Source organism: Oncorhynchus clarkii, chromosome 32, assembly GCF_045791955.1.
Source record: "Oncorhynchus clarkii lewisi isolate Uvic-CL-2024 chromosome 32, UVic_Ocla_1.0, whole genome shotgun sequence".
Taxonomy (NCBI): domain Eukaryota; kingdom Metazoa; phylum Chordata; class Actinopteri; order Salmoniformes; family Salmonidae; genus Oncorhynchus; species Oncorhynchus clarkii.
This window is the reverse complement of record NC_092178.1, coordinates 16221400-16245076: the sequence shown is the minus strand read 5'-3', so window position 1 is coordinate 16245076 and position 23677 is coordinate 16221400. Positions and strand designations below refer to the sequence as shown.

Sequence of the window (23677 nt, the reverse complement as noted above, 5' to 3'; positions counted from 1 at the left end):
TGTCTGCCTCTCCCGGTCTCTGTCTGCCTCACCCGGTCTCTGTCTGCCTCTCCCGGTCTCTGTCTGCCTCTCCCGGTCTCTGTCTGCCTCTCCCGGTCTCTGTCTGCCTCTCCCGGTTTCTGTCTGCCTCTCCCGGTCTCTGTCTGCCTCTCCCGGTCTCTGTCTGCCTCTCCCGGTCTCTGTCTGCCTCTCCCGGTCTCTGTCGCTCTCTGTGTCTCTCTCCGTGTCTCTCCCTCTGCCGTCCTCTCTCTGTCGCGCTCTCTCTCTCCCGCTCTCGGTCTCGGTCTCGCTCTCTCTCTCTGTCTCGGTCTCGCTCTCTCTCTCTCGCTCTCTCTCTCTCGGTCTCGCTCGGTCTCGGTCTCGCTCTCTCGGTCTCGCTCTCTCGGTCTCGCTCTCTCGGTCTCGCTCTCTCGGTCTCGGTCTCGCTCTCTCGGTCTCGCTCGCTCTCTCGGTCTCGGTCTCGCTCGCTCTCTCGGTCTCGCTCGCTCTCTCGGTCTCGCTCGCTCTCTCGGTCTCGCTCGCTCTCTCGGTCTCGCTCGCTCTCTCGGTCTCGCTCGCTCTCTCGGTCTCGCTCGCTCTCTCTCGCTCTCGCTCGCTCTCTCTCGCTCTCGCTCGCTCTCTATCGCTCTCTCTCGGTCTCGCTCTCTCTCGCTCTCGCTCGCTCGCTCTCGCTCTCGCTCGCTCTCTCGGTCTCGCTCTCTCGGTCTCGCTCTCTCGGTCTCGCTCTCTCGGTCTCGCTCTCTCGGTCTCGCTCTCTCGGTCTCGCTCGCTCTCGGTCTCGGTCTCGCTCTCTCGGTCTCGGTCTCGCTCGCTCTCTCGGTCTCGCTCGCTCTCTCGGTCTCGCTCGCTCTCTCTCGCTCTCGCTCGCTCTCTCTCGCTCTCTCTCGCTCTCTCTCTCTCTCGCTCTCTCTCGCTCTCGCTCGCTCTCGCTCTCTCGCTCGCTCTCTCTCTCGCTCTCTCTCGCTCTCTCTCGGTCTCGCTCGCTCTTTCTCGCTCGGGCTCTCTCTCGGTCTCGCTCGGGCTCTCTCTCGGTCTCGCTCGCTCTCTCTCGGTCTCGCTCGCTCTCTCTCGGTCTCGCTCGCTCTCTCTCGGTCTCGCTCGCTCTCTCTCGGTCTCGCTCGGTCTCGCTCGCTCTCTCTCGGTCTCGCTCGCTCTCTCTCTGTCTCGCTCGCTCTCTCTCTGTCTCGCTCGCTCTCTCTCTGTCTCGCTCGCTCTCTCTCGGTCTCGCTCGCTCTCTTTCGGTCGCTCTCTTTCGGTCTCGCTCGCTCTCTTTCGGTCTCGCTCGCTCTCTTTCGGTCTCGCTCGCTCTCTTTCGGTCTCGCTCGCTCTCTTTCGGTCTCGCTCGCTCTCTTTCGGTCTCTCTCTCTCTCTCTCGGTCTCGCTCGGTCTCGCTCTCTGTCGGTCTCGCTCGGTCTCGCTCTCGCTCTCTGTCGGGCTCGGTCTCGCTCTCTGTCGGGCTCGGTCTCGCTCTCTGTCGGGCTCGGTCTCGCTCTTTCGCTCGGTCTCGCGCTCGCTCTCTCTCGGTGTCGCTCGCTCTCTCTCGGTGTCGCTCGCTCTTTCTCGGTCTCGCTCGCTCTCTTTCGGTCTCGCTCGCTCTGTTTCGGTCTCGCTCGCTCTGTTTCGGTCTCGCTCGCTCTCTTTCGGTCTCGCTCGCTCTCTTTCGGTCTCGCTCGCTCTCTTTCGGTCTCGCTCGCTCTCTTTCGGTCTCGCTCGCTCTCTTTCGGTCTCGCTCGCTCTCTTTCGGTCTCGCTCGCTCTCTTTCGGTCTCGCTCGCTCTCTTTCGGTCTCGCTCGCTCTCTTTCGGTCTCGCTCGCTCTCTTTCGGTCTCGCTCGGTCTCGCTCTCGCTCTCTGTCGGGCTCGATCTCGCTCTCGCTCTCTGTCGGGCTCGATCTCGCTCTCTGTCGGGCTCGGTCTCGCTCTCTCGCTCGGTCTCACTTGGTCTCGCGCTCGCTCTCTCTCGGTCTCGCTCGCTCTCTCTCGGTCTCGCTCGCTCTCTCTCGGTCTCGCTCGCTCTTTCTCGGTCTCGCTCGCTTTCTTTCGGTCTCGCTCGCTCTTTCTCGGTCTCGCTCTCTCTTTCTCGGTCTCTCTCGGTCTTGCTCGGTCTCTCTCGCTCTCTCTCGGTCTCTCGCTCTCTCTCGGTTTCGCTCTCTCTCGGTTTCGCTCTCTTTCGGTCTCGCTCTCTTTCGGTCTCGCTCTCTTTCGGTCTCGCTCTCTTTCGGTCTCGCTCTCTTTCGGTCTCGGTCTCGCTCGCTCTCGGTCTCTCTCTCTCTCTCTCTCTCTCTCGCTCTCTGTCGGTCTCGCTCTCTGTCGGTCTCGCTCTCTGTCGGTCTCGCTCTCTGTCGGTCTCGCTCTCTCTGTCGGTCTCGCTCTCTCTGTCGGTCTCGCTCTCTCTGTCGGTCTCGCTCTCTCTGTCGGTCTCGCTCTCTCTGTCGGTCTCGCTCTCTCTGTCGGTCTCGCTCTCTCTGTCGGTCTCGCTCTCTCTGTCGGTCTCGCTCTCTCTGTCGGTCGCGCTCTCTCTGTCGGTCTCGCTCTCTCGCTCGGTCTCGCTCTCTCGCTCGGTCTCGCTCTCTCGCTCGGTCTCGCTCTCTCGCTCGCTCTCGCTCGCTCTCGCTCGGTCTCCCTCTCTCGCTCGGTCTCGCTCGCTCTCTCTCGTTTTCGCTCGCTCGCTCTCTCGCTCTCTCTCGTTTTCGCTCTCTCGCTCGGTCTCGCTCTCTCGCTCGGTCTCGCTCTCTCGCTCGCTCTCTTTCGGTCTCGCTGTCTCTCGGTCTCGCTCTCTCGCTCGCTCTCTTTCGGTCTCGCTCTCTCTCGGTCTCGCTCTCTCGCTCTCGCTCTCTCGCTCTCTCTCTCTCGGTCTCGCTCTCTGTCGGTCTCGCTCTCTGTCGGTCTCGCTCTCTGTCGGTCTCGCTCTCTGTCGGTCTCGCTCTCTGTCGGTCTCGCTCTCTGTCGGCCTCGCTCTCTGTCGGGCTCGGTCTCGCTCGCTCTCGCTCGGTCTCGCGCTCTCGCTCGCTCTCTCTCGGTCTCGCTCGCTCTCTCTCGGTCTCGCTCGCTCTCTCTCGGTCTCGCTCGCTCTTTCTCGGTCTCGCTCGCTCTTTCTCGCTCTCTCTCGTTCTCGCTCGGTCTCGCTCTCTGTCGGTCTCGCTCGGTCTCGCTCTCTGTCGGTCTCGCTCGGTCTCTTTCGGTCTCGCTCGCTCTCTTTCAGTCTCGCTCGCTCTCTTTCGGTCTCTCTCTCTCTCTCTCTCTTGGTCTCGCTCGGTCTCGCTCTCTGTCGGTCTCGCTCGGTCTCGCTTTCTGTCGGTCTCGCTCAGTCTCGCTCTCGCTCTCTGTCTGGCTCAGTCTCACTCTCTCGCTCGGTCTCGCGCTCGCTCTCTCTCGGTCTCGCTCGCTCTCTCTCGGTCTCGCTCGCTCTCTCTCGGTCTCGCTCGCTCTTTCTCGGTCTCACTCGCTCTCTCTCGGTCTCGCTCGCTCTCTTTCGGTCTCGCTCGCTCTTTCTCGGTCTCGCTCTCTCTTTCTCGGTCTCGCTCGGTCTCTCTCGCTCTCTCTCGGTCTCGCTCGCTCTCTCTCGCTCTCTCTCGCTCTCTCTCGGTTTCGCTCGCTCTCTTTCGGTCTCGCTCTCTTTCGGTCTCGCTCTCTTTCGGTCTCGCTCTCTTTCGGTCTCGCTCTCTTTCGGTCTCGCTCTCGCTCGCTCTCGGTCTCGCTCGCTCTCGGTCTCGCTCGCTCTCGGTCTCGCTCTCTGTCGGCCTCGCTCTCTTTCGGTCTCGCTCTCTTTCGGTCTCGGTCTCGCTCGCTCTCGGTCTCGCTCGCTCTCGGTCTCGCTCGCTCTCGCTCTCGGTCTCGCTCGGTCTCGCTCGGTCTCGCTCGCTCTCGGTCTCGCTCTCTCTCTCTCTCTCTCGCTCTCTGTCGGTCTCGCTCTCTGTCGGTCTCGCTCTCTGTCGGTCTCGCTCTCTGTCGGTCTCGCTCTCTGTCGGTCTCGCTCTCTGTCGGTCTCGCTCTCTGTCGGTCTCGCTCTCTGTCGGTCTCGCTCTCTCTGTCGGTCTCGCTCTCTCTGTCGGTCTCGCTCTCTCTGTCGGTCTCGCTCTCTCTGTCGGTCTCGCTCTCTCGCTCGGTCTCGCTCTCTCGCTCGGTCTCGCGCTCGGTCTCGGGCTCGCTCGGTCTCGCTCGCTCTCTCTCGTTTTCGCTCGCTCTCTCTCTCGTTCGCTCTCGTTTTCGCTCTCTTGCTCGGTCTCGTTCTCTCGCTCGCTCTCTTTTGGTCTCGCTGTCTCTCGGTCTCGCTCTCTCGCTCGCTCTCTCTCGGTCTCGCTCTCTCTCTCTCGGTCTCGCTCTCTGTCGGTCTCGCTCTCTGTCGGTCTCGCTCTCTGTCGGCCTCGCTCTCTGTCGGGCTCGGTCTCGCTCGCTCTCGCTCGCTCTCTCTCGGTCTCGCTCGCTCTCTCTCGGTCTCGCTCGCTCTCTCTCGGTCTCGCTCGCTCTCTCTCGGTCTCGCTCGCTCTTTCTCGGTCTCGCTCGCTCTTTCTCGCTCTCTCTCGGTCTCTCTCTCTCTCTCTCTCTTGGTCTCGCTCGGTCTCGCTCTCTGTCGGTCTCGCTCGGTCTCGCTTTCTGTCGGTCTCGCTCGGTCTCGCTCTCGCTCTCTGTCTGGCTCAGTCTCACTCTCTCGCTCGGTCTCGCGCTCGCTCTCTCTCGGTCTCGCTCGCTCTCTCTCGGTCTCGCTCTCTCTCGGTCTCGCTCGCTCTTTCTCGGTCTCACTCGCTCTCTCTCGGTCTCGCTCGCTCTCTTTCGGTCTCGCTCGCTCTTTCTCGGTCTCGCTCTCTCTTTCTCGGTCTCGCTCGGTCTCTCTCGCTCTCTCTCGGTCTCGCTCGCTCTCTCTCGCTCTCTCTCGGTTTCGCTCGCTCTCTTTCGGTCTCGCTCTCTTTCGGTCTCGCTCTCTTTCGGTCTCGCTCTCTTTCGGTCTCGCTCTCGCTCGCTCTCGCTCTCGCTCGCTCTCGGTCTCGCTCGCTCTCGGTCTCGCTCGCTCTCGGTCTCGCTCTCTGTCGGCCTCGCTCTCTTTCGGTCTCGGTCTCGCTCGCTCTCGGTCTCGCTCGCTCTCGGTCTCGCTCGCTCTCGGTCTCGCTCGCTCTCGGTCTCGCTCGCTCTCGCTCGCTCTCGGTCTCGCTCGCTCTCGCTCGCTCTCGGTCTCGCTCGCTCTCGCTCGGTCTCGCTCGCTCTCGGTCTCGCTCTCTCTCTCTCTCTCTCGCTCTCTGTCGGTCTCGCTCTCTGTCGGTCTCGCTCTCTGTCGGTCTCGCTCTCTGTCGGTCTCGCTCTCTGTCGGTCTCGCTCTCTGTCGGTCTCGCTCTCTGTCGGTCTCGCTCTCTGTCGGTCTCGCTCTCTGTCGGTCTCGCTCTCTGTCGGTCTCGCTCTCTCTGTCGGTCTCGCTCTCTCTGTCGGTCTCGCTCTCTCTGTCGGTCTCGCTCTCTTGCTCGGTCTCGCTCTCTCGCTCGGTCTCGCTCTCTCGCTCGGTCTCGCTCTCTCGCTCGGTCTCGCTCTCTCGCTCGGTCTCGCGCTCGGTCTCGGGCTCGCTCGGTCTCGCTCGCTCTCTCTCGTTTTCGCTCGCTCTCTCTCTCGTTCGCTCTCGTTTTCGCTCTCTCGCTCGGTCTCGTTCTCTCGCTCGCTCTCTTTTGGTCTCGCTGTCTCTCGGTCTCGCTCTCTCGCTCGCTCTCTTTCGGTCTCGCTCTCTCTCTCTCGGTCTCGCTCTCTGTCGGTCTCGCTCTCTGTCGGTCTCGCTCTCTGTCGGTCTCGCTCTCTGTCGGTCTCGCTCTCTGTCGGGCTCGGTCTCGCGCTCTCGCTCGCTCTCTCTCGGTCTCGCTCGCTCTCTCTCGGTCTCGCTCGCTCTCTCTCGGTCTCGCTCGCTCTCTCGGTCTCGCTCGCTCTCTCGGTCTCGCTCGCTCTCTCGGTCTCGCTCGCTCTCTCAGTCTCGCTCGCTCTCTCGGTCTCGCTCGCTCTCTCGGTCTCGCTCGCTCTCTCGGTCTCGCTCGCTCTCTCGGTCTCGCTCGCTCTTTCTCGGTCTCGCTCTCTCTCTCTCTCTCTCTCTCGGTCTCGCTCGGTCTCGCTCTCTGTCGGTCTCGCTCGCTCTCGCTCTCTGTCGGGCTCAGTCTCGCTCTCTGTCGGTCTCGCTCTCTGTCGGTCTCGCTCTCTGTCGGTCTCGCTCTCTGTCGGTCTCGCTCTCTGTCGGTCTCGCTCTCTGTCGGTCTCGCTCTCTCTGTCGGTCTCGCTCTCTCTGTCGGTCTCGCTCTCTCTGTCGGTCTCGCTCTCTCTGTCGGTCTCGCTCTCTCTGTCGGTCTCGCTCTCTCTGTCGGTCTCGCTCTCTCTGTCGGTCTCGCTCTCTCGCTCGGTCTCGCTCTCTCGCTCGGTCTCGCTCGCTCGCTCTCTCGTTCTCTCTCGTTTTCGCTCTCTCGCTCGGTCTCGCTCTCTTGCTCGCTCTCTTTTGGTCTCGCTGTCTCTCGGTCTCGCTCTCTCGCTCGCTCTCTCTCGGTCTCGCTCGCTCTCTCTCGGTCTCGCTCGCTCTCTCGGTCTCGCTCGCTCTTTCTCGCTCGGTCTCGCTCGCTCTTTCTCGCTCGGTCTCGCTCGCTCTCTCTCGTTCTCGCTCGGTCTCGCTCGCTCTCTCTCGGTCTCGCTCGGTCTCGCTCTCTGTCGGTCTCGCTCGGTCTCGCTCTCTGTCGGTCTCGCTCGGTCTCGCTCTCTGTCGGTCTCGCTCGGTCTCGCTCTCTGTCGGTCTCGCTCGGTCTCGCTCGCTCTCTTTCGGTCTCGCTCGCTCTCTTTCGTTCTCTCTCTCTCTCTCTCGGTCTCGCTCGGTCTCGCTCTCTGTCGGTCTCGCTCGGTCTCGCTTTCTGTCGGTCTCGCTCGCTCTCGCTCTCTGTCTGGCTTGGTCTCACTCTCTCGCTCGGTCTCGCTCGGTCTCGCGCTCGCTCTCTCTCGGTCTCGCGCTCGCTCTCTCTCGGTCTCGCGCTCTCTCTCTCTCGGTCTCGCTCGCTCTTTCTCGGTCTCGCTCGCTCTTTCTCGGTCTCGCTCGCTCTTTCTCGGTCTCGCTCGCTCTCTTTCGGTCTCGCTCGCTCTTTCTCGGTCTCGCTCGGTCTCGCTCGGTCTCTCTCGCTCTCTCTCGGTCTCGCTCGCTCTCTCTCGCTCTCTCTCGGTTTCTCTCTCTCGGTTTCGCTCACTCTCTTTCGGTCTCGCTCTCTTTCGGTCTCGCTCTCTTTCGGTCTCGCTCTCGCTTGCTCTCGCTCGCTCTCGGTCTCGCTCTCTGTCGGTCTCGCTCTCTGTCGGTCTCGCTCTCTGTCGGTCTCGCTCTCTGTCGGTCTCGCTCTCTGTCGGTCTCGCTCTCTGTCGGGCTCGGTCTCGCTCGGTCTCGCTCGGTCTCGCGCTCTCGCTCGCTCTCTCTCGGTCTCGCTCGCTCTTTCTCGGTCTCGCTCGCTCGGTCTCGCTCGCTCTCTCTCGGTCTCGCTCGCTCTCTCTCGGTCTCGCTCGCTCTCTTTCGGTCTCGCTCGCTCTTTCTCGGTCTCGCTCTCTCTTTCTCGGTCTCTCTCGGTCTCGCTCGCTCTCTCTCGCTCTCTCTCGCTCGCTCTCTTTCTGTCTCGGTCTCGCTCGCTCTCGGTCTCGCTCGCTCTCGGTCTCGCTCGCTCTCGGTCTCGGTCGCTCTCTCGCTCTCTCTCGTTTTCGCTCGCTCTCGCTCGCTCTCTCGCTCGCTCTCTTTCGGTCTCGCTCTCTCTCGGTCTCGCTCTCTCGCTCGCTCTCTTTCGGTCTCGCTCTCTCTCGGTCTCGCGCTCTCTCTCTCTCGGTCTCGCTCTCTGTCGGTCTCGCTCTCTGTCGGGCTCGGTCTCGCGCTCTCGCTCGCTCTCTCTCGGTCTCGCTCGCTCTCTCTCGGTCTCGCTCGCTCTTTCTCGGTCTCGCTCGCTCTTTCTCGGTCTCGCTCGCTCTTTCTCGGTCTCGCTCGCTCTTTCTCGCTCGGTCTCGCTCGCTCTCTCTCGGTCTCGCTCTCTCGGTCTCGCTCGGTCTCGCTCTCTGTCGGTCTCGCTCTCTGTCGGTCTCGCTCTCTGTCGGTCTCGCTCTCTGTCGGTCTCGCTCGGTCTCTTTCGGTCTCGCTCGCTCTCTTTCGGTCTCTCTCTCTCTCTCTCGGTCTCGCTCGGTCTCGATCTCTGTCGGTCTCGCTCGGTCTCGCTTTCTGTCGGTCTCGCTCGGTCTCGCTCTCGCTCTCTGTCTGGCTCGGTCTCACTCTCTCGCTCGGTCTCGCTCGGTCTCGCGCTCACTCTCTCGGTCTCGCTCGCTCTCTGTCGGTCTCGCTCTCTGTCGGTCTCGCTCTCTGTCGGTCTCGCTCTCTGTCGGTCTCGCTCTCTGTCGGTCTCGCTCTCTGTCGGTCTCGCTCTCTGTCGGTCTCGCTCTCTGTCGGGCTCGGTCTCGCTCGGTCTCGCGGTCTCGCTCGCTGTCTCTCGGTCTCGCTCGCTGTATCTCGGTCTCGCTCGCTCTCTCTCGGTCTCGCTCGCTCTCTCTCGGTCTCGCTCGCTCTCTCTCGGTCTCGCTCGCTCTCTCTCGGTCTCGCTCGCTCTCTCTCGGTCTCGCTCGCTCTTTCTCGGTCTCGCTCGCTCTTTCTCGGTCTCGCTCGCTCTTTCTCGCTCGGTCTCGCTCGCTCTCTCTCGGTCTCGCTCGCTCTCTCTCGGTCTCGCTCGCTCTCTCGGTCTCGCTCTCTCTCTTTCTCGGTCTCGCTCGGTCTCGCTCTCTGTCGGTCTCGCTCTCTGTCGGTCTCGCTCGCTCTCGCTCTCTGTCGGGCTCGGTCTCGCTCTCTGTCGGGCTCGGTCTCGCTCGGTCTCGCGCTCGCTCTCTCTCTGTCTCGCTCGCTCTTTCTCGCTCTCTCTCGGTCTCGCTCGCTCTTTCGGTCTCGCTCGCTCTTTCTCGGTCTTGCTCGCTCTTTCTCGGTCTCGCTCTCTCTTTCTCGGTCTCGCTCTCTGTCGGTCTCGCTCTCTGTCGGTCTCGCTCTCTGTCGGTCTCGCTCTTGGTCGGTCTGTCGGTCTCGCTCTCTGTCGGTCTCGCTCTCTGTCGGTCTCGCTCTCTGTCGGTCTCGCTCTCTGTCGGTCTCGCTCTCTGTCGGTCTCGCTCTCTGTCGGTCTCGCTCTCTGTCGGTCTCGCTCTCTATCGGTCTCGCTCTCTTGCTCGGTCTCGCTCTCTCACTCGGTCTCGCGCTCTCGCTCAGTCTCGCTCGCTCTCTTTCGGTCTCGCTCGCTCTCTCGGTCTCGCTCTCTCTCTCTCTCTCTCTCTCTCTCTCTCGGTCTCTCTCGGTCTCGCTCTCTGTCGGTCTCGCTCGCTCTCGCTCTCTGTCGGGCTCGGTCTCGCTCTCTGTCGGGCTCGGTCTCGCTCGGTCTCGCTCTCTCTCGGTCTCGCTCGCTCTTTCTCGCTCTCTCTCGGTCTCGCTCGCTCTTTCGGTCTCGCTCTCTGTCGGTCTCGCTCTCTGTCGGTCTCGCTCCCTGTCGGTCTCGCTCTCTGTCGGTCTCGCTCTGTCGGTCTCGCTCTGTCGGTCTCGCTCTCTGTCGGTCTCGCTCTCTGTCGGTCTCGCTCTCTGTCGGTCTCGCTCTCTGTCGGTCTCGCTCTCTTGCTCGGTCTCGCTCGGTCTCGGTCTCACTCGGTCTCGCGCTCTCGCTCGGGCTCACTCGCTCTCTCGCTCGGTCTCTCTCTGTCTCTCTTTTTTTCGCTCGCTCGCTCTCTCGCTCTCTCTCTTTTTCGCTCTCTCGCTCGGTCTCGCTCTCTCGCTCGCTCTCTTTCGGTCTCGCTCTCTTTCGGTCTCGCTCTCTTTCGGTCTCGCTCTCTCTGTCTCGCTCGGTCTCGCTCTCTGTCGGTCTCGCTCTCTGTCGGTCTCGCTCTCTGTCGGTCTCGCTCTCTGTCGGTCTCGCTCTCTGTCGGTCTCGCTCTCTGTCGGTCTCGCTCTCTCTCGGTCTCGCTCTCTCTCGTTTTCACTCGCTCGGTCTCGCTCTCTCGTTCGGGCTCGCTCTCGCTCGGTCTCGCTTGCTCTCGCTCGGGCTCGCTCGCTCTCTCGCTCGGTCTCGCTCGCTCTCTCTCGTTTTCGCTCGGTCTCGCTCTCTCGCTCGGTCGGTCTCGCTTGCTCGGGCTCGCTCGCTCTCTCGCTCGGTCTCGCTCGCTCTCTCTCGTTTTCGCTCTCTCGCTCGCTCTCTCTCGTTTTCGCTCTCTCGCTCGGTCTCGCTCTCTCGCTCGGTCTCGCTCGCTCTCTCGCTCTCTCTCGTTTTCGCTCTCTCGCTGGGTCTCGCTCGCGCTTTCTCTCGGTCTCGCTCAGTCTCGCTCTCTCGCTCGGTCTCGCTCGGTCTCGCTCTCTCGCTCGGTCTCGCTCGCTCTCTCTCGTTTTCGCTATCTCGCTGGGTCTCTCTCGCTCGGTCTTGCTCGCTCTCTCGCTCTCTCTCGTTTTCGCTCTCTCGCTGGGTCTCGCTCGCTCTTTCTCTCGGTCTCTCGGTCTCGGTCGCTGTCTCTCGGTCTCGGTCGCTGTCTCTCGGTCTCGCTCGCTCTCTCGGTCTCGCTCGCTCGCTCTCGCTCTCTCTCGGTCTCGCTTTCTCTCTCTCTCTCGGTCTCTCTCTATCTCGGTCTCTCTCTCTTTCGGTCTCTCTCGGTCTCGGTCTCTCTCTTTCACTTCATTTCTCACTCCCTTTTCACTCCCTCATCTACACACCACACACACACACACATACACTTAGGCATTCACTATTCATACATAACAGTCTAACAATAGCCGATCCCCGACTTGGAGTGGTTTATGTGAAACTACTTATGAATGCCCATATGCCAGCCAGGGACCCCGACTCCGATGCACCAGCCACCACACCCGCTGCCAGATGGCCCCAATAGAAAACTAGACTGAAAAGGTTTTGATGAAACGTTATCTTTTTAAACCTTTGAGAGCAGGTAGCAGAAAGGGACACCGCTTAATTAAAGGGCCAATCAACAAATCAAACAATAAAAAAGCGTTCTCCCTGCCACTATTTCGGTAGAAAGCTGACGGATGGGACTGGAGAAATTGGATTCAAAGACTGACCATCCATGATATCAAAATTATAGTTTTAACCATGTTTTGAGGCTTTACATTGTTTGTTTACTTTTACTTGTTTACTTTTACTTTGTTTACATTGGAGTAAAACAAGCTTCTAACCCCTCTGCCGCAGCACCGAGACATGCTCAGCATATAATACACCATTTTTAATATAGCTATTACTGGCTGTTGGAGCCTCTAAAGGCCTTCGCTACCTATAACACCTCATTTAGCATTTGCTTTAATGGAATAATCAATGAGGGCCGCCCCGGGGCCCTGGGCAAAGATCAAGATTATAGGTGCAAGAGATGAGGGCCGGGGAAAATGCCTTTAGCCATTGTCTATTTATATAAGCATAACCCAATAAATGGCAGGGCTTAGCTCGTTTGGCCCCCGCGGCTTAGCGGCATATCTCTCCCCACGGTAAACATAAGCTTTGTGTTCACGGTGGCGGCTGGTGCATAATGAACATTTTCAGAGTCCAGAAAAACAAATGTATTTGCCAAGGCTCGTTTGTGGGGCTGTTGGTGTATTAAACAGTGGCAGGTGCTAGCTGTGTGTGTGTCTCGTGGCGTCTTGGACACTACTTGTGCTTGTTAATGTTGGATGGTTGAGTGTAATGCACTCTTTCTGGTCTTTGGTGACGTTCTACTTGCTTCCCACTCATCCGCTTGACCCAACATTTGCAGTTTATATCCGTCCCCGACACACAGATTTTCACAAAGTTTAAATGTGTTTTTGTTTGTCATTGGTCAGCTAGCTGCTACTGTAACAAGCACTTGTTAATAAAGAATTTGTCCTCTCAATGTCTTTATGTAACGCGCATCTTGGAAACGACACATTATAGACATACACGTTTAATATCTTTCTCTGGTCTCTATCCTCAGTAATGACATTGGAATGGTTCGTGTTGCATCACCAAAAAAAACAAGCTTCAAGTGCAACTCCTATTCAATGGCTAAACTATTTATATTGCCATGGCCTTGCTACGTGGTCAGTCATTAAAAACAAATCTCCTGTTCAGCATTCTCTGTTGCCCTTCATAAATCTGTGGTTATTGTATGACACTCCAGGGTTCTATGCTACTCTAGTTCCCTGACTGGCTGGCTGACTGGCTGACTCGCCTGAACTCCAACCCAGTTAGCTGAACTTATTTTCTTGAATTGTGTTTATGTAAGCAAAATGTAAACAAACTGAAAATAATGGCATCGATCACGCTGACACATTTAGAAAAATGTGCCACAGGTTTTAGACTGGATAAGCTTTTGTTTTTGTTTCTATTGATTTTAGTTTTCCTCCCCCAAACTGTTCTGCTCAGTGTTTGCTATTATATAGCAGTGTTGATGAAAACCCAGTGAATGTAAAAACTCCTGAGTTTTAGGCTTGCAGGCCTGATATGGTGTTCATTTCTACCAACAAAGAAGGTGCAGTATGACCTGGCCAAAACTACCTCTCTAGCTACGTCCCACCCCATTCCACCTCCATCTGAAGTTAAGACTGAAATGACCTCGGTAACAAGCACAGAGGAATCAAGAGAAGTTTCTAAAGCTCAGGGGAGAGAGGTGGATAACGGCAAACCTTTCTGTCTGTAATATCCCAATCCATCCAGCCAAAGCCCCTGCTTCCCTGTCCCCTCCTATCCCTTTCCATACTCCTTTAACCCTGCCTCCATCTCTGATCCACCTAGCTAAAAGCCTGTACTGGTTTCTCTCCAGGGTGTTTCTGGCCGAGCAGTTTGAGTTCCTTCAGTCTCACCTAGACACCATGATGCCTGCAGCCAAGAAGCCGTTCCTCCAGCAGTTCTACTCACAGGTCAGTCAGTCCACAACTTCATGGATGTATCTGAAATAGCACCTTATTCCCTGTAAAGTTCAGTGGGGCGTTGCACAGACCATCATTTGCATGGCAAAGAGGGACTTTGAAATTAATTGCAATTCATCTGATCACTCTTCATAACATTCTGGAGTATATGCAAATTGTCATCATACAAACTGAGGTAGCAGACTTTGTGAAAATTAATTATTGTGTCATTCTCAAAACTTTTGGCCATGACTGTACACATGGCTTCATCAGTGAGGGTGTAAACGGCTGTTGACCACACATGGCCTTATCAGTGAGGGTGTAAATGGCTGTTGACCACACATGGCCTTATCAGTGAGGGTGTAAACGGCTGTTGACCACACATGGCCTTATCAGTGAGGGTGTAAATGGCTGTTGACCACACATGGCCTTATCAGTGAGGGTGTAAATGGCTGTTGACCACACATGGCCTTATCAGTGAGGGTGTAAACGGCTGTTGACCACACATGGCCTTATCAGTGAGGGTGTAAATGGCTGTTGACCACACATGGCCTTATCAGTGAGGGTGTAAATGGCTGTTGACCACACATGGCCTTATCAGTGAGGGTGTAAATGGCTGTTGACCACACATGGCCTTATCAGTGAGGGTGTAAATGGCTGTTGACCACACATGGCCTTATCAGTGAGGGTGTAAATGGCTGTTGACCACACATGGCCTTATCAGTGAGGGTGTAAATGGCTGTTGACCACACATGGCCTTATCAGTGAGGATGTAAATGGCTGTTCATCACACATGGCCTTATCAGTGAGGGTGTAAATGGCTGTTCATCACACATGGCCTTATCAGTGAGGATGTAAATGGCTGTTCATCACACATGGCCTTATCAGTGAGGATGTAAATGGCTGTTCATCACACATGGCCTTATCAGTGAGGATGTAAATGGCTGTTCATCACACATGGCCTTATCAGTGAGGATGTAAATGGCTGTTCATCACACATGGCCTTATCAGTGAGGGTGTAAATGGCTGTTGACCACACATGGCCTTATCAGTGAGGGTGTAAATGGCTGTTCATCACACATGGCCTTATCAGTGAGGGTGTAAATGGCTGTTGAGCACAAACGCTTCGGTGTTAGCTTGTTTTTTCAATGTGTGTACCATTACAAAGTCGTGAAGGTTTCACATTTTCTAAAGAACCTCCAAATGAATATCTGTCTTTGTTTATTCCATTATCCTTGTCATTCTCTTATAGACTGTCTCCACGGCCAGTGAGCTACGTAAACCCATATACTGGGTGGTGGCGGCCAAGGCTTTAGACTACGAACAGATGCTGCTGCTGATGGCTGGAGTTAAGTGGGATATTAGGGAGATAATGTCGCAGCACAACGTGTACGTTGACGTCCTGTTAAAGGTAATGTGGCATGTGTGACTTCTGACTGTGTTTTGAATATGTGTGGGTGTAATGAATTAAATTATCAAGGGAATTGTTAGCCTGCAGAGGTGTGTGTGTGTGTGTGTGTGTGTGTGTGGAGGGTCTGTGTATTCCTGTAATTGATTATTTTGTAAGGTTATGTCCGTTAATCATGTCATTGCTGATTTCTCTCTGTATATATTTTCTGTAATAGCCCTAAGGAGCTATAAACTCTACATATAGAATGCTGGAACATAGTGGTGGTGCCACACAGTCATGTCTAATCAGTCTATGTGGAGACCTGACTTAGGGCTTGACCTGAAAAAGAGGCCTGTCCCTGTACCAAGATAGATAAATATTATTATTTCTGAAACATTTATTTATTTATATATATATATATATATATATATATATATATATATATATATAAATAAATGTTTCAGAAATAATAATATTTATCTATATATACATACACACTGCTCAAAAAAATTAAGGGAACACTTAAACAACACAATGTAATTCCAAGTCAATCACACTTCTGTGAAATCAAACTGTCCACTTAGGAAGCAACACTGATTGACAATAAATTTCACATGCTGTTGTGCAAATGGAATAGACAACAGGTGGAAATTATAGGCAATTAGCAAGACACCCCCAATAAAGGAGTGGTTCTGCAGGTGGTGACCACAGACCACTTCTCAGTTCCTATGCTTCCTGGCTGATGTTTTGGTCACTTTTGAATGCTGGCGGTGCTTTCACTCTAGTGGTAGCATGAGACGGAGTCTACAACCCACACAAGTTGCTCAGGTAGTGCAGCTCATCCAGGATGGAACATCAATGCGAGCTGTGGCAAGAAGGTTTGCTGTGTCTGTCAACGTAGTGTCCAGTGCATGGAGGCGCTACCAGAAGACAGCCCAGTACATCAGGAGACGTGGAGGAGGCCGCAGGAGGGCAACAACCCAGCAGCAGGACCGCTACCTCCGTGTGCATGGAGGAGCAGGAGGAGCACTGCCAGAGCCCTGCAAAATGACCTCCAGCAGGCCACAAATGTGCATGTGTCTGCTCAAACGGTCAGAAACAGACTCCATGAGGGTGGTATGAGGGCCCGACGTCCACAGGTGGGGGTTGTGCTTACAGCCCAACACCGTGCAGGGCGTTTGGCATTTGCCAGAGAACACCAAGATTGGCAAATTCGCCACTGGCGCCCTGTGCTCTTCACAGATGAAAGCAGGTTCACACTGAGCACATGTGACAGACGTGACAGAGTCTGGAGACGCCGTGGAGAACGTTCTGCTGCCTGCAACACCCTCCAGCATGACCGGTTTGGCGGTGGGTCAGTCATGGTATGGGGTGGCATTTGTTTGAGGGGCCGCACAGCCCTCCATGTGCTTGCCAGAGGTAGCCTGACTGCCATTAGGTACCAAGATGAGATCCTCAGACCCCTATGAGACCATATGCTGGTGCTGTTGGCCCTGGGTTCCTCCTAATGCAAGACAATGCTAGACCTCATGTGGCTGGAGTGTGTCAGCAGTTCCTGCAAGAGGAAGGCATTGATGCTATGGACTGGCCCGCTCGTTCCCCAGACCTGAATCCAATTGAGCACATCTGGGACATCATGTCTCGCTCCATCCACCAACGCCACGTTGCACCACAGAATGTCCAGGGGTTGGCGGATGCTTTAGTCCAGGTCTGGGAGGAGATCCCTCAGGAGACCATCCGCCACCTCATCAGGAGCATGCCCAGGCGTTGTAGGGAGGTCTTACAGGCACGTGGAGGCCACACACACTACTGAGCCTCATTGTGACTTGTTTTAAGGACATTACATCAAAGTTGGATCAGCCTGTAGTGTGGTTTTCCACTTTAATTTTGAGTGTGACTATTTAATAAGAATATTTCATTCATTCAGATCTAGGATGTGTTATTTTAGTGTTCCCTTTATTTTTTTGAGCAGTGTATGTGTATATTTATATATATATATATATATATATATATTTATATATATATATATATTTATATATATATATTTATATATTTATATATATATTTATATATATATATATATTTATATATATATATATATATATATATATTTATATATATATATTTATATATATATATATATTTATATATTTATATATTTCTAAATATATATTTATATATATATATATATATATATATATATATATATATATATATATATATATATACATACATACAGTAGGTTTGGACACACCTACTCATTCAAGGGTTTTCTATAATTTTACTATTTTCTGCATTGTAGAATAATAGTGAAGACATCAAAATGATGAAATAACATATATTGAATCATGAAGTAACCAAAAAAGTGTTAAACAAATCAAAATATATTTTAGATTCTTCAAAGTAGCCACCCTTTGTCTTGATGACATCTTTGCACACTCTTGGCATTCTCTCAACCAGCTTTGCCTGGAATGCTTTTGCAACAGTCTTGAAGGAGTTCCCACATATACTGAGCACTTGTTGGCTGCTTTTCTTTCACTCTGCTGTCCAACTCATCTCAAACCATCTCAATTGGGTTGAGGACGGGTGATTGTGGAAGCCAAGTCATCTGATGCAGCACTCCATCACTCTCCTTCTTGGTCAAATAGCCCTTACACAGCCTGTAGGTGTGTTGGGTCATTGTGCTGTTGAAAAATACATTATAGCCCCACTAAGGGCAAACCAGATGGCATGGCGTATCACTGCAGAATGGTGTTGTAGCCATGCTGGTTAAGTGTGCCTTAAATTCTAAATAATTCACAGACAGTGTCACTAGCAAAGCACCCCTACACTATCACACCTACTCTGTGTCTTACAAAGACAGCGGTTGGGTCCAAAAATCGAACATTTGGACTCATCAGACCAAAGAACAGATTTCTTCTGGTCTAATGTCTATTGCATGTGTTTCTTAGGCCCAAGCAAGTCTCTTCTTCTTATTGTTGTCCATTTAGTAATGGTTTCTTTCACAGAACAGCGCAAACTGTCTCTAACCAGAATAGAAAGAGAAGTGGGAAGCCCCGGTGCACAACTGAGCAAGAGGACAAGTACATTAGTGTCTAGTTTGAGAAACAGATGCCTCAACTGGCAGCTTCATTAAATAGTGCCCACAAATCACCAGTCTCAACGTCAATAGTGAAGAGGCGACTCCAGGATGCTGGCCTTCTAGGCAGAGTTGCAAAGAAAAAGCCATATCTCAGACTGGCCAGTAAAGATAAAAGATTAATATGGGCAAAAGAACACAGATACTAAACAGAGGAACTCATATATATATATATATATATATATATATATATATATATCACACACACACTCTCTCACAAGTTTTAGAGCACCTACTCATTAATTTTCTTTATTTCTACTATTTTCTATAGTGAAGACATCAAAACTATGAAATAACACACATTGAGTCATATAGTTACCCCCAGAAATCTAAATATATTTTATATTTGAGATTCTTCAAATAGCCACCCTTTGCCTTGATGACAGCTTTATACACTCTTGGCATTCTCTCGGCAAGCTTCATGAGGTAGTCACCTGGAATGCATTTCAATTAACAGCTGTGCCTAATTAAAGTTAATTTGTGCAATTTCTTTCCTTAATAATGCATTTGAGCCAATACGTTGTGTTGTGACAAGGTAGGGGGGTATACAGAAGACAGCCCTATTTGGTAAAAGACCAAGTCCATATTATGGCAAGAGAAATAAGCAAAGAGAAGTGTCTCGCACCCACTGTGAAATTTGGTGGAGGATCGGTTATGATCTGGGGGGTGTTTTAACAAGGCTGGAATCGGGCAGATTTGTCTTTGTGAAGGACGCATGAATCAAGCCACGTACAAGGTTGTCCTGGAAGAAAACTTGCTTCCTTCTGCTCTGACAATGTTCCCCAACTCTGTTCCCCAATATATAATTTTGTGTGTGTATATATATATATATATATATCAGTGGGCAAAAAAGTATTTAGTCAGCCACCAATTGTGCAAGTTCTCCCACTTAAAAAGATGAGAAAGGCCTGTAATTTTCATCATAGGTACACTTCAACTATGACAGACAAAATGAAAAAAAAATCCAGAAAATCACATTGTAGGATTTTTAATGAATTTATTTGCAAATTATGGTGGAAAATAAGTATTTGGTCAATAACAAAAGTGTATCTCAATACTTTGTTATATACAAGGGTAGCCTTCCACAAGCTTCCCACAATAAGTTGGGTGAATTTTCCCATTCCTCAGTTACACCAGCTAACTGGAAAGACCCATTTGCGACCAAGCTTTAACTTCCTGACTGATATCTTGAGATATTGCTTCAAATATCCACATAATTTTCCTTCCTCATGATGCCATCTATTTTGTGAAGTGCACCAGTCCCTCGTGCAGCAAAGCACCCCCACAACATGATGCTGCCACCCTCGTGTTTCACAGTTGGAATGGTGTTCTTCGGCTTGCAAGCCCCCCCTTTTTCCTCCAAACATAACACTGGTCGTTTTGGCCAAACAATTCTATTTTTGTTTCATTAGACCAGAGGACATTTCTCCAAAAAGTACAATCTTTGCCCCCATGTGCAGTTACAAACCATAGTCTGGCTTTTTATGGCTGTTTTGGAGCAGTGGCTTCTTCCATGCTGAGCGGCCTTTCAGGTTATGTCGATATAGGACTCGTTTCACTGTGGATATAGTTTCCTCCAGCATCTTCACAAGGTCCTTTGCTGTTGTTTTGGGATTGATTTGCTCTTTTCGCACCAAAGTACGTTCATCTCTAGGAGGCAGAACACGTCTCCTTCCTGAGCGGTATGACGGCTGCGTGGTCCCATGGTGTTTATACTTGCGTACTATTGTTTGTACAGATGAACGTGGTATCTTCAGGTGTTTGGAAATTGCTCCCAATGATGAACCAGACTTGTGGAGGTCTACATTTTTTTTTTCTGATGTCTTGGCTGATTTCTTTTGATTTTCCCATGATGTCAAGCAAAGAGGCACTGAGTTTAAAGGTAGGCCTTGAAATACATCTACAGTTACACCTCCAATTGACTCAAATTATGTCAATTAGCCTATCAGAAGCTTCTAAAGCCATGACATCATTTTCTGGAATTTTCCAAGCTGTTTAAAAGCACAGTCAACTTAGTGTATGTAAACTTCTGACCCGCTGTGACCCAGTGCATTATAAGTGAAATAATCTGTCTGTTAACAATTGTTGGAAAAATGACTTGTGTCATGCACAAAGTAGATATCCTAACCGACTTGCCAAAACTATAGTTTGTTAACAAGAAATTTGTGGAGTGGTTGAAAAACAAGTTTTAATGACTCCAACCTAAGTGTATCTAAACTTCAGACTTCAACTGTTGCAAGCAGTATATGGGCAGGTTGCCCGGTTGGACAGCTGTATATCTGTACCAGAGTATTTCATATTTAGTTATGTTCTCCTGGGTCCCACAGTAGAGTACACATATAGTACCTTATGGGAAGTCAGCTAGTCACCAAACGACCCACACAGCTATCTCTCTCCTTCTCCCTGTGAACATTTTAAATACACTGCAGGAAGAAAAATACCCAAAATACTTTAGGAGTGTGTTTGGCGATTTATTCTGCAAGAAGGTTAGGACCAAGATGCTATGTGTCTTTTCAGATTGCCTATTGGAAATGTATTTGACGTGCGGGGAGGTCATTTTTTTAAACACATTTTTCCTGTGACTCTGGGAAGCACAACGTCCTCCACAACTTTCCATCTCTTTCAACATGTCTCTTTGTCTTAGGTTTCCTCCTCTTTTTCTCCGAGTCACTTTGAGAGGTCTTTCGATATCAATTATTTGCAAGCTAGTGTTTGAAAAATTCAAACAACGAAAAAGATTTGGGGAATTTAATGCAGATTGGGGAAGCTAAGTTTGAGGTTTGTTAAGGAAAGGTGAGCCTCTTCATCCCTTACTGTATAAATCTTCAGGCTTAAAAGGTTTCTCTCAAATGAGTATCAATTGAGTATTCATGCATTACGCTTATCCCATCATGCAATTTGCATGGAGACGCGTCCCATTGCGTGGCAGGATTAGCATGGAGCCGGAGCATATGGAGAGAAAGGGATCTATTGTTGAGGAACAGATGGGTGTTTTACAGTGGAATTGTGATCGTGGCCCTTATTTGTGAGCCTGAAGCCAAGAAAATCCCTCAAATATGCATGAGCATGTCTGCCTGAGCAGCCATAGCTTTAAATCCTGAACCGTTCCGAGCAAACCACCTCACCGCCGCCAATTCTTGGGAGTTTTCACTCAGGCTCACCTTTCTGGATCCGTGGGTCGGCTGTCTGGAAGACGGATCTTTGGAAGCATTATTAAGCCGCTCTAAGCCAATCTCATTTTGTTTAAGCCAAATAGTGAGACAAAATAGTCTGCCTCATTGGCTTGATTTAAATGTGTTCGCCATGTCAAAGATCGCAGTAGACCTGAGTAAAAATAAAGGTGTGTGTGACATATATTTCAACAAGATATTAGGTAGGAAAGCGTTAATATTTTTATTTCAAGAGAATAAGTGTCAGGTTCAAACGTCTGCTGGTCATCCAATATATTTCTGAGATAGACGTTGTTCAGTATGGGTTATGATTGACAGGTTATTGATACAGGGTTGTATTGTATAGGAGATGATGTTGTATCGTGTAGAATGTTGTGTTCATGAGTTTCTGTTGAATATTAGCGTCCAAAATTGGCTTATATTTGCATTCTATTGGCAATTGTTGCACAGGCACTGACATTGTCTCATTTACCAACCAGGTTATTCAAATGTGATGGCACAACATTTTTGTTTGAGAAGACATTTGACAATCATTCATTACTTTCAAGCTGTCAACATAATGAGGGAGAAAACGTATTTTTAGGTTTATGACATGTAATTTTATTTATTCTTGGAAATTATGCCACTCAGATGCAATACCTTAGTGTGCACAACTTCTCTCCTTTGCTCTGCATTTTGCTGGGTTTGGTTCAGGTGCACAGCGAATCAGTCACCCAAATTGAGAAGGCATCTGGCACTGTGAAGTGAATGAGGAAAATGTTTTGAAAGATTGCTGGCCTTTTTCTGACTTCCTAGTCTGTACGTTTGACTCGACAACAAACAAGGTGTAAGAACACAGTGATGTATGTAGGTTTTGGCGTGGGGAGAACATCGGAGCGATCCATCTTTGTCTAAAAATCATCTTGTCTCTTTTTGGGGTGAAATGAAAGAAAAGAGAAAAGGGCCTGACCAGCTGAATCAACAAGTCCTGATGTCTCCGCTGCTCATGTTGGAATGGAGCGTGGCCGGCAGCCATCTTGTATGGCAAGAGTTGCTGGGACATCTGTGGGGCAGGGGGAGAATGTGAGGGCTGAAAGGTTACATGAATGTCTGCTCTGCTGTGTTAATGAGAACGCATGTCGACCAACGTTATTCACCAGCTCTGCAGTAGAATCTGTTGAACTGGACCTTAGCTCATCCACACACAAAATACATTTCAGCCACACCCCACACCCATTGCTGACAGGTGTATAAAATCGAGCACACAGCCATGCAATCTCCATAGACAAACATTGGCAGTAGAATGGACTTACTGAAGAGCTCTGGGACTTTCAACATGGCACCGTCATAGGATTCCAACAAGTCAGTTCAAATGTTTGCCTTCTAGAGCTGCCCTGGTCAAGTGCCGTTATTGTGAAGTGGAAACGTCTAGGAGCAACAACGGCTCAGCTGCGAAGTGGTAGGCCACACAAGCTCACAGAACGAGAGTGCTGAAGTGCGTAAGAATCGTCTGTCCTCGGTTGCAACAGTCACTTCCGAGTTCCAAAACTGCCTCTGGAAACAACGTCAGCACAAGAACTGTTCGTTGGGAGCTTCATGAAATGGGTTTCCATGGCCGAGCAGCCGCACATAAGCATAAGATCACCAGGCGCAATGCCAAGCATTGGCTGGAGTGATGTAAAGCTCGCACATTTTGGAATCTGGAGCAGTGGAAACGCGTTCTCTGGTGTGATGAATCACTCTTCAACATCTGGCAGTCTGACGGACAAATCTGGGTTTGGCGGATTACCGGAGAACGCTACCTGCCTGAAAGCACAGTGCCAACTGTAAAGTTTGGTGGAGGAGGAATAATAGTCTGAGGCTTTTTTTCATGGTTCGGGCTAGGCCCCTTAGTTCCAGTGAAGCGAGATCTTATCACTACAGCATACAATGACATTCTAGACGATTCTGTGCTTCCAACTTTGTGGCAACAGTTTGGGGAAGGCCCTTTCCTGTTTCAACATGACAATGCCCCCGTGCACAAAGTGAGGTCCATACAGAAATGGTTTGTTGAGACCGGTGTGGAAGAACTTGATTGGCCTGCAGAGTCCTGACCTCAACCCCATTGAACACCTTTGGGATGAATTAGAACGCAGACTGCGAGCTAGGCCTAATCGCCCAACATCAGTGCCCAACCTAATTAATGCTCTTGTGGCTGAATGGAGTCCCCCACAGCAATGTTCCAACATCTAGTGGAAAACCTTCTCAGAAGAGTGGAGGCTGTTATAGCACCAAAGGAGGGACCAACTCGATATTAATTCCCAGGATTTTGGAATGAGATGTAGTGTACCTCTGCTGAAATAATTTGTAGAGCTAACATGACCCTTTGGGGATTTTGAAACCCCCAATAATTTATTTGTAAACTATGTATCACTGGACTAAAAACATGAATAAAAAAACTAACCAATGTTATGTTTTTTTGTTCCTCAGGAGTTTGAAGAGTTTAACAAGAGGCTGGGTGATGTGTCCAGACACGTCCGGGTCCCTCTGCCTGTGTCTAATGTCCTGTGGGAACACTGCATCCGTCTGGCCAACAGGACGCTGGTGGAAGGGTGAATTGTTTACTTGCATATACAAAATACCTGGGCTGATTTTGTTGTTAAAAATATGAATGTTTCAACGGATACCATTGGAAAAGTGAGTAGGCTTCAGAAGATAGAGAAACAACTTCTACCTGCTTACTTTGATTTACAAAATACTTTTATTGGTTTCTATAAGTTTTTCAGCAAATATATTGCATCATTCATTGAGGGGCTGAGTGGTGCCTTATCATTCATTGAGGGGCTGAGTGGTGCCTTATCATTCATTGAGGGGCTGAGTGGTGCCTTTTCGTTCATTGAGGGGCTGAGTGGGTGCCTTTTCGTTCATTGAGGGACTGAGTGGGTGCCTTTTCGTTCATTGAGGGACTGAGTGGGTGCCTTTTCGTTCATTGAGGGGCTGAGTGGTGCCTTTTCGTTCATTGAGGGGCTGAGTGGGTGCCTTTTCGTTCATTGAGGGACTGAGTGGGTGCCTTTTCGTTCATTGAGGGGCTGAGTGGTTGCCTTATCGTTCATTAAGGGGCTGAGTGGTGCCTTTTCGTTCATTGAGGGGCTGAGTGGTGCCTTTTCGTTCATTGAGG

At 51.6% G+C, this 23677-nt stretch overlaps 1 protein-coding gene across 1 annotated transcript in view; it reads left to right on the top strand.

Moving 5' to 3' along the window:
* LOC139392223 (syndetin-like) overlaps positions 1-23677 on the top strand; it is a 217884-nt gene that overhangs the window by 188436 nt on the left and 5771 nt on the right. Inside the window, exons 24-26 of the mRNA XM_071140055.1 lie at positions 12758-12854; positions 14095-14253; positions 22990-23111. Of these exons, the coding sequence (XP_070996156.1) occupies positions 12758-12854; positions 14095-14253; positions 22990-23111 (378 nt within the window). The remainder of the gene's footprint in view (positions 1-12757; positions 12855-14094; positions 14254-22989; positions 23112-23677) is intronic.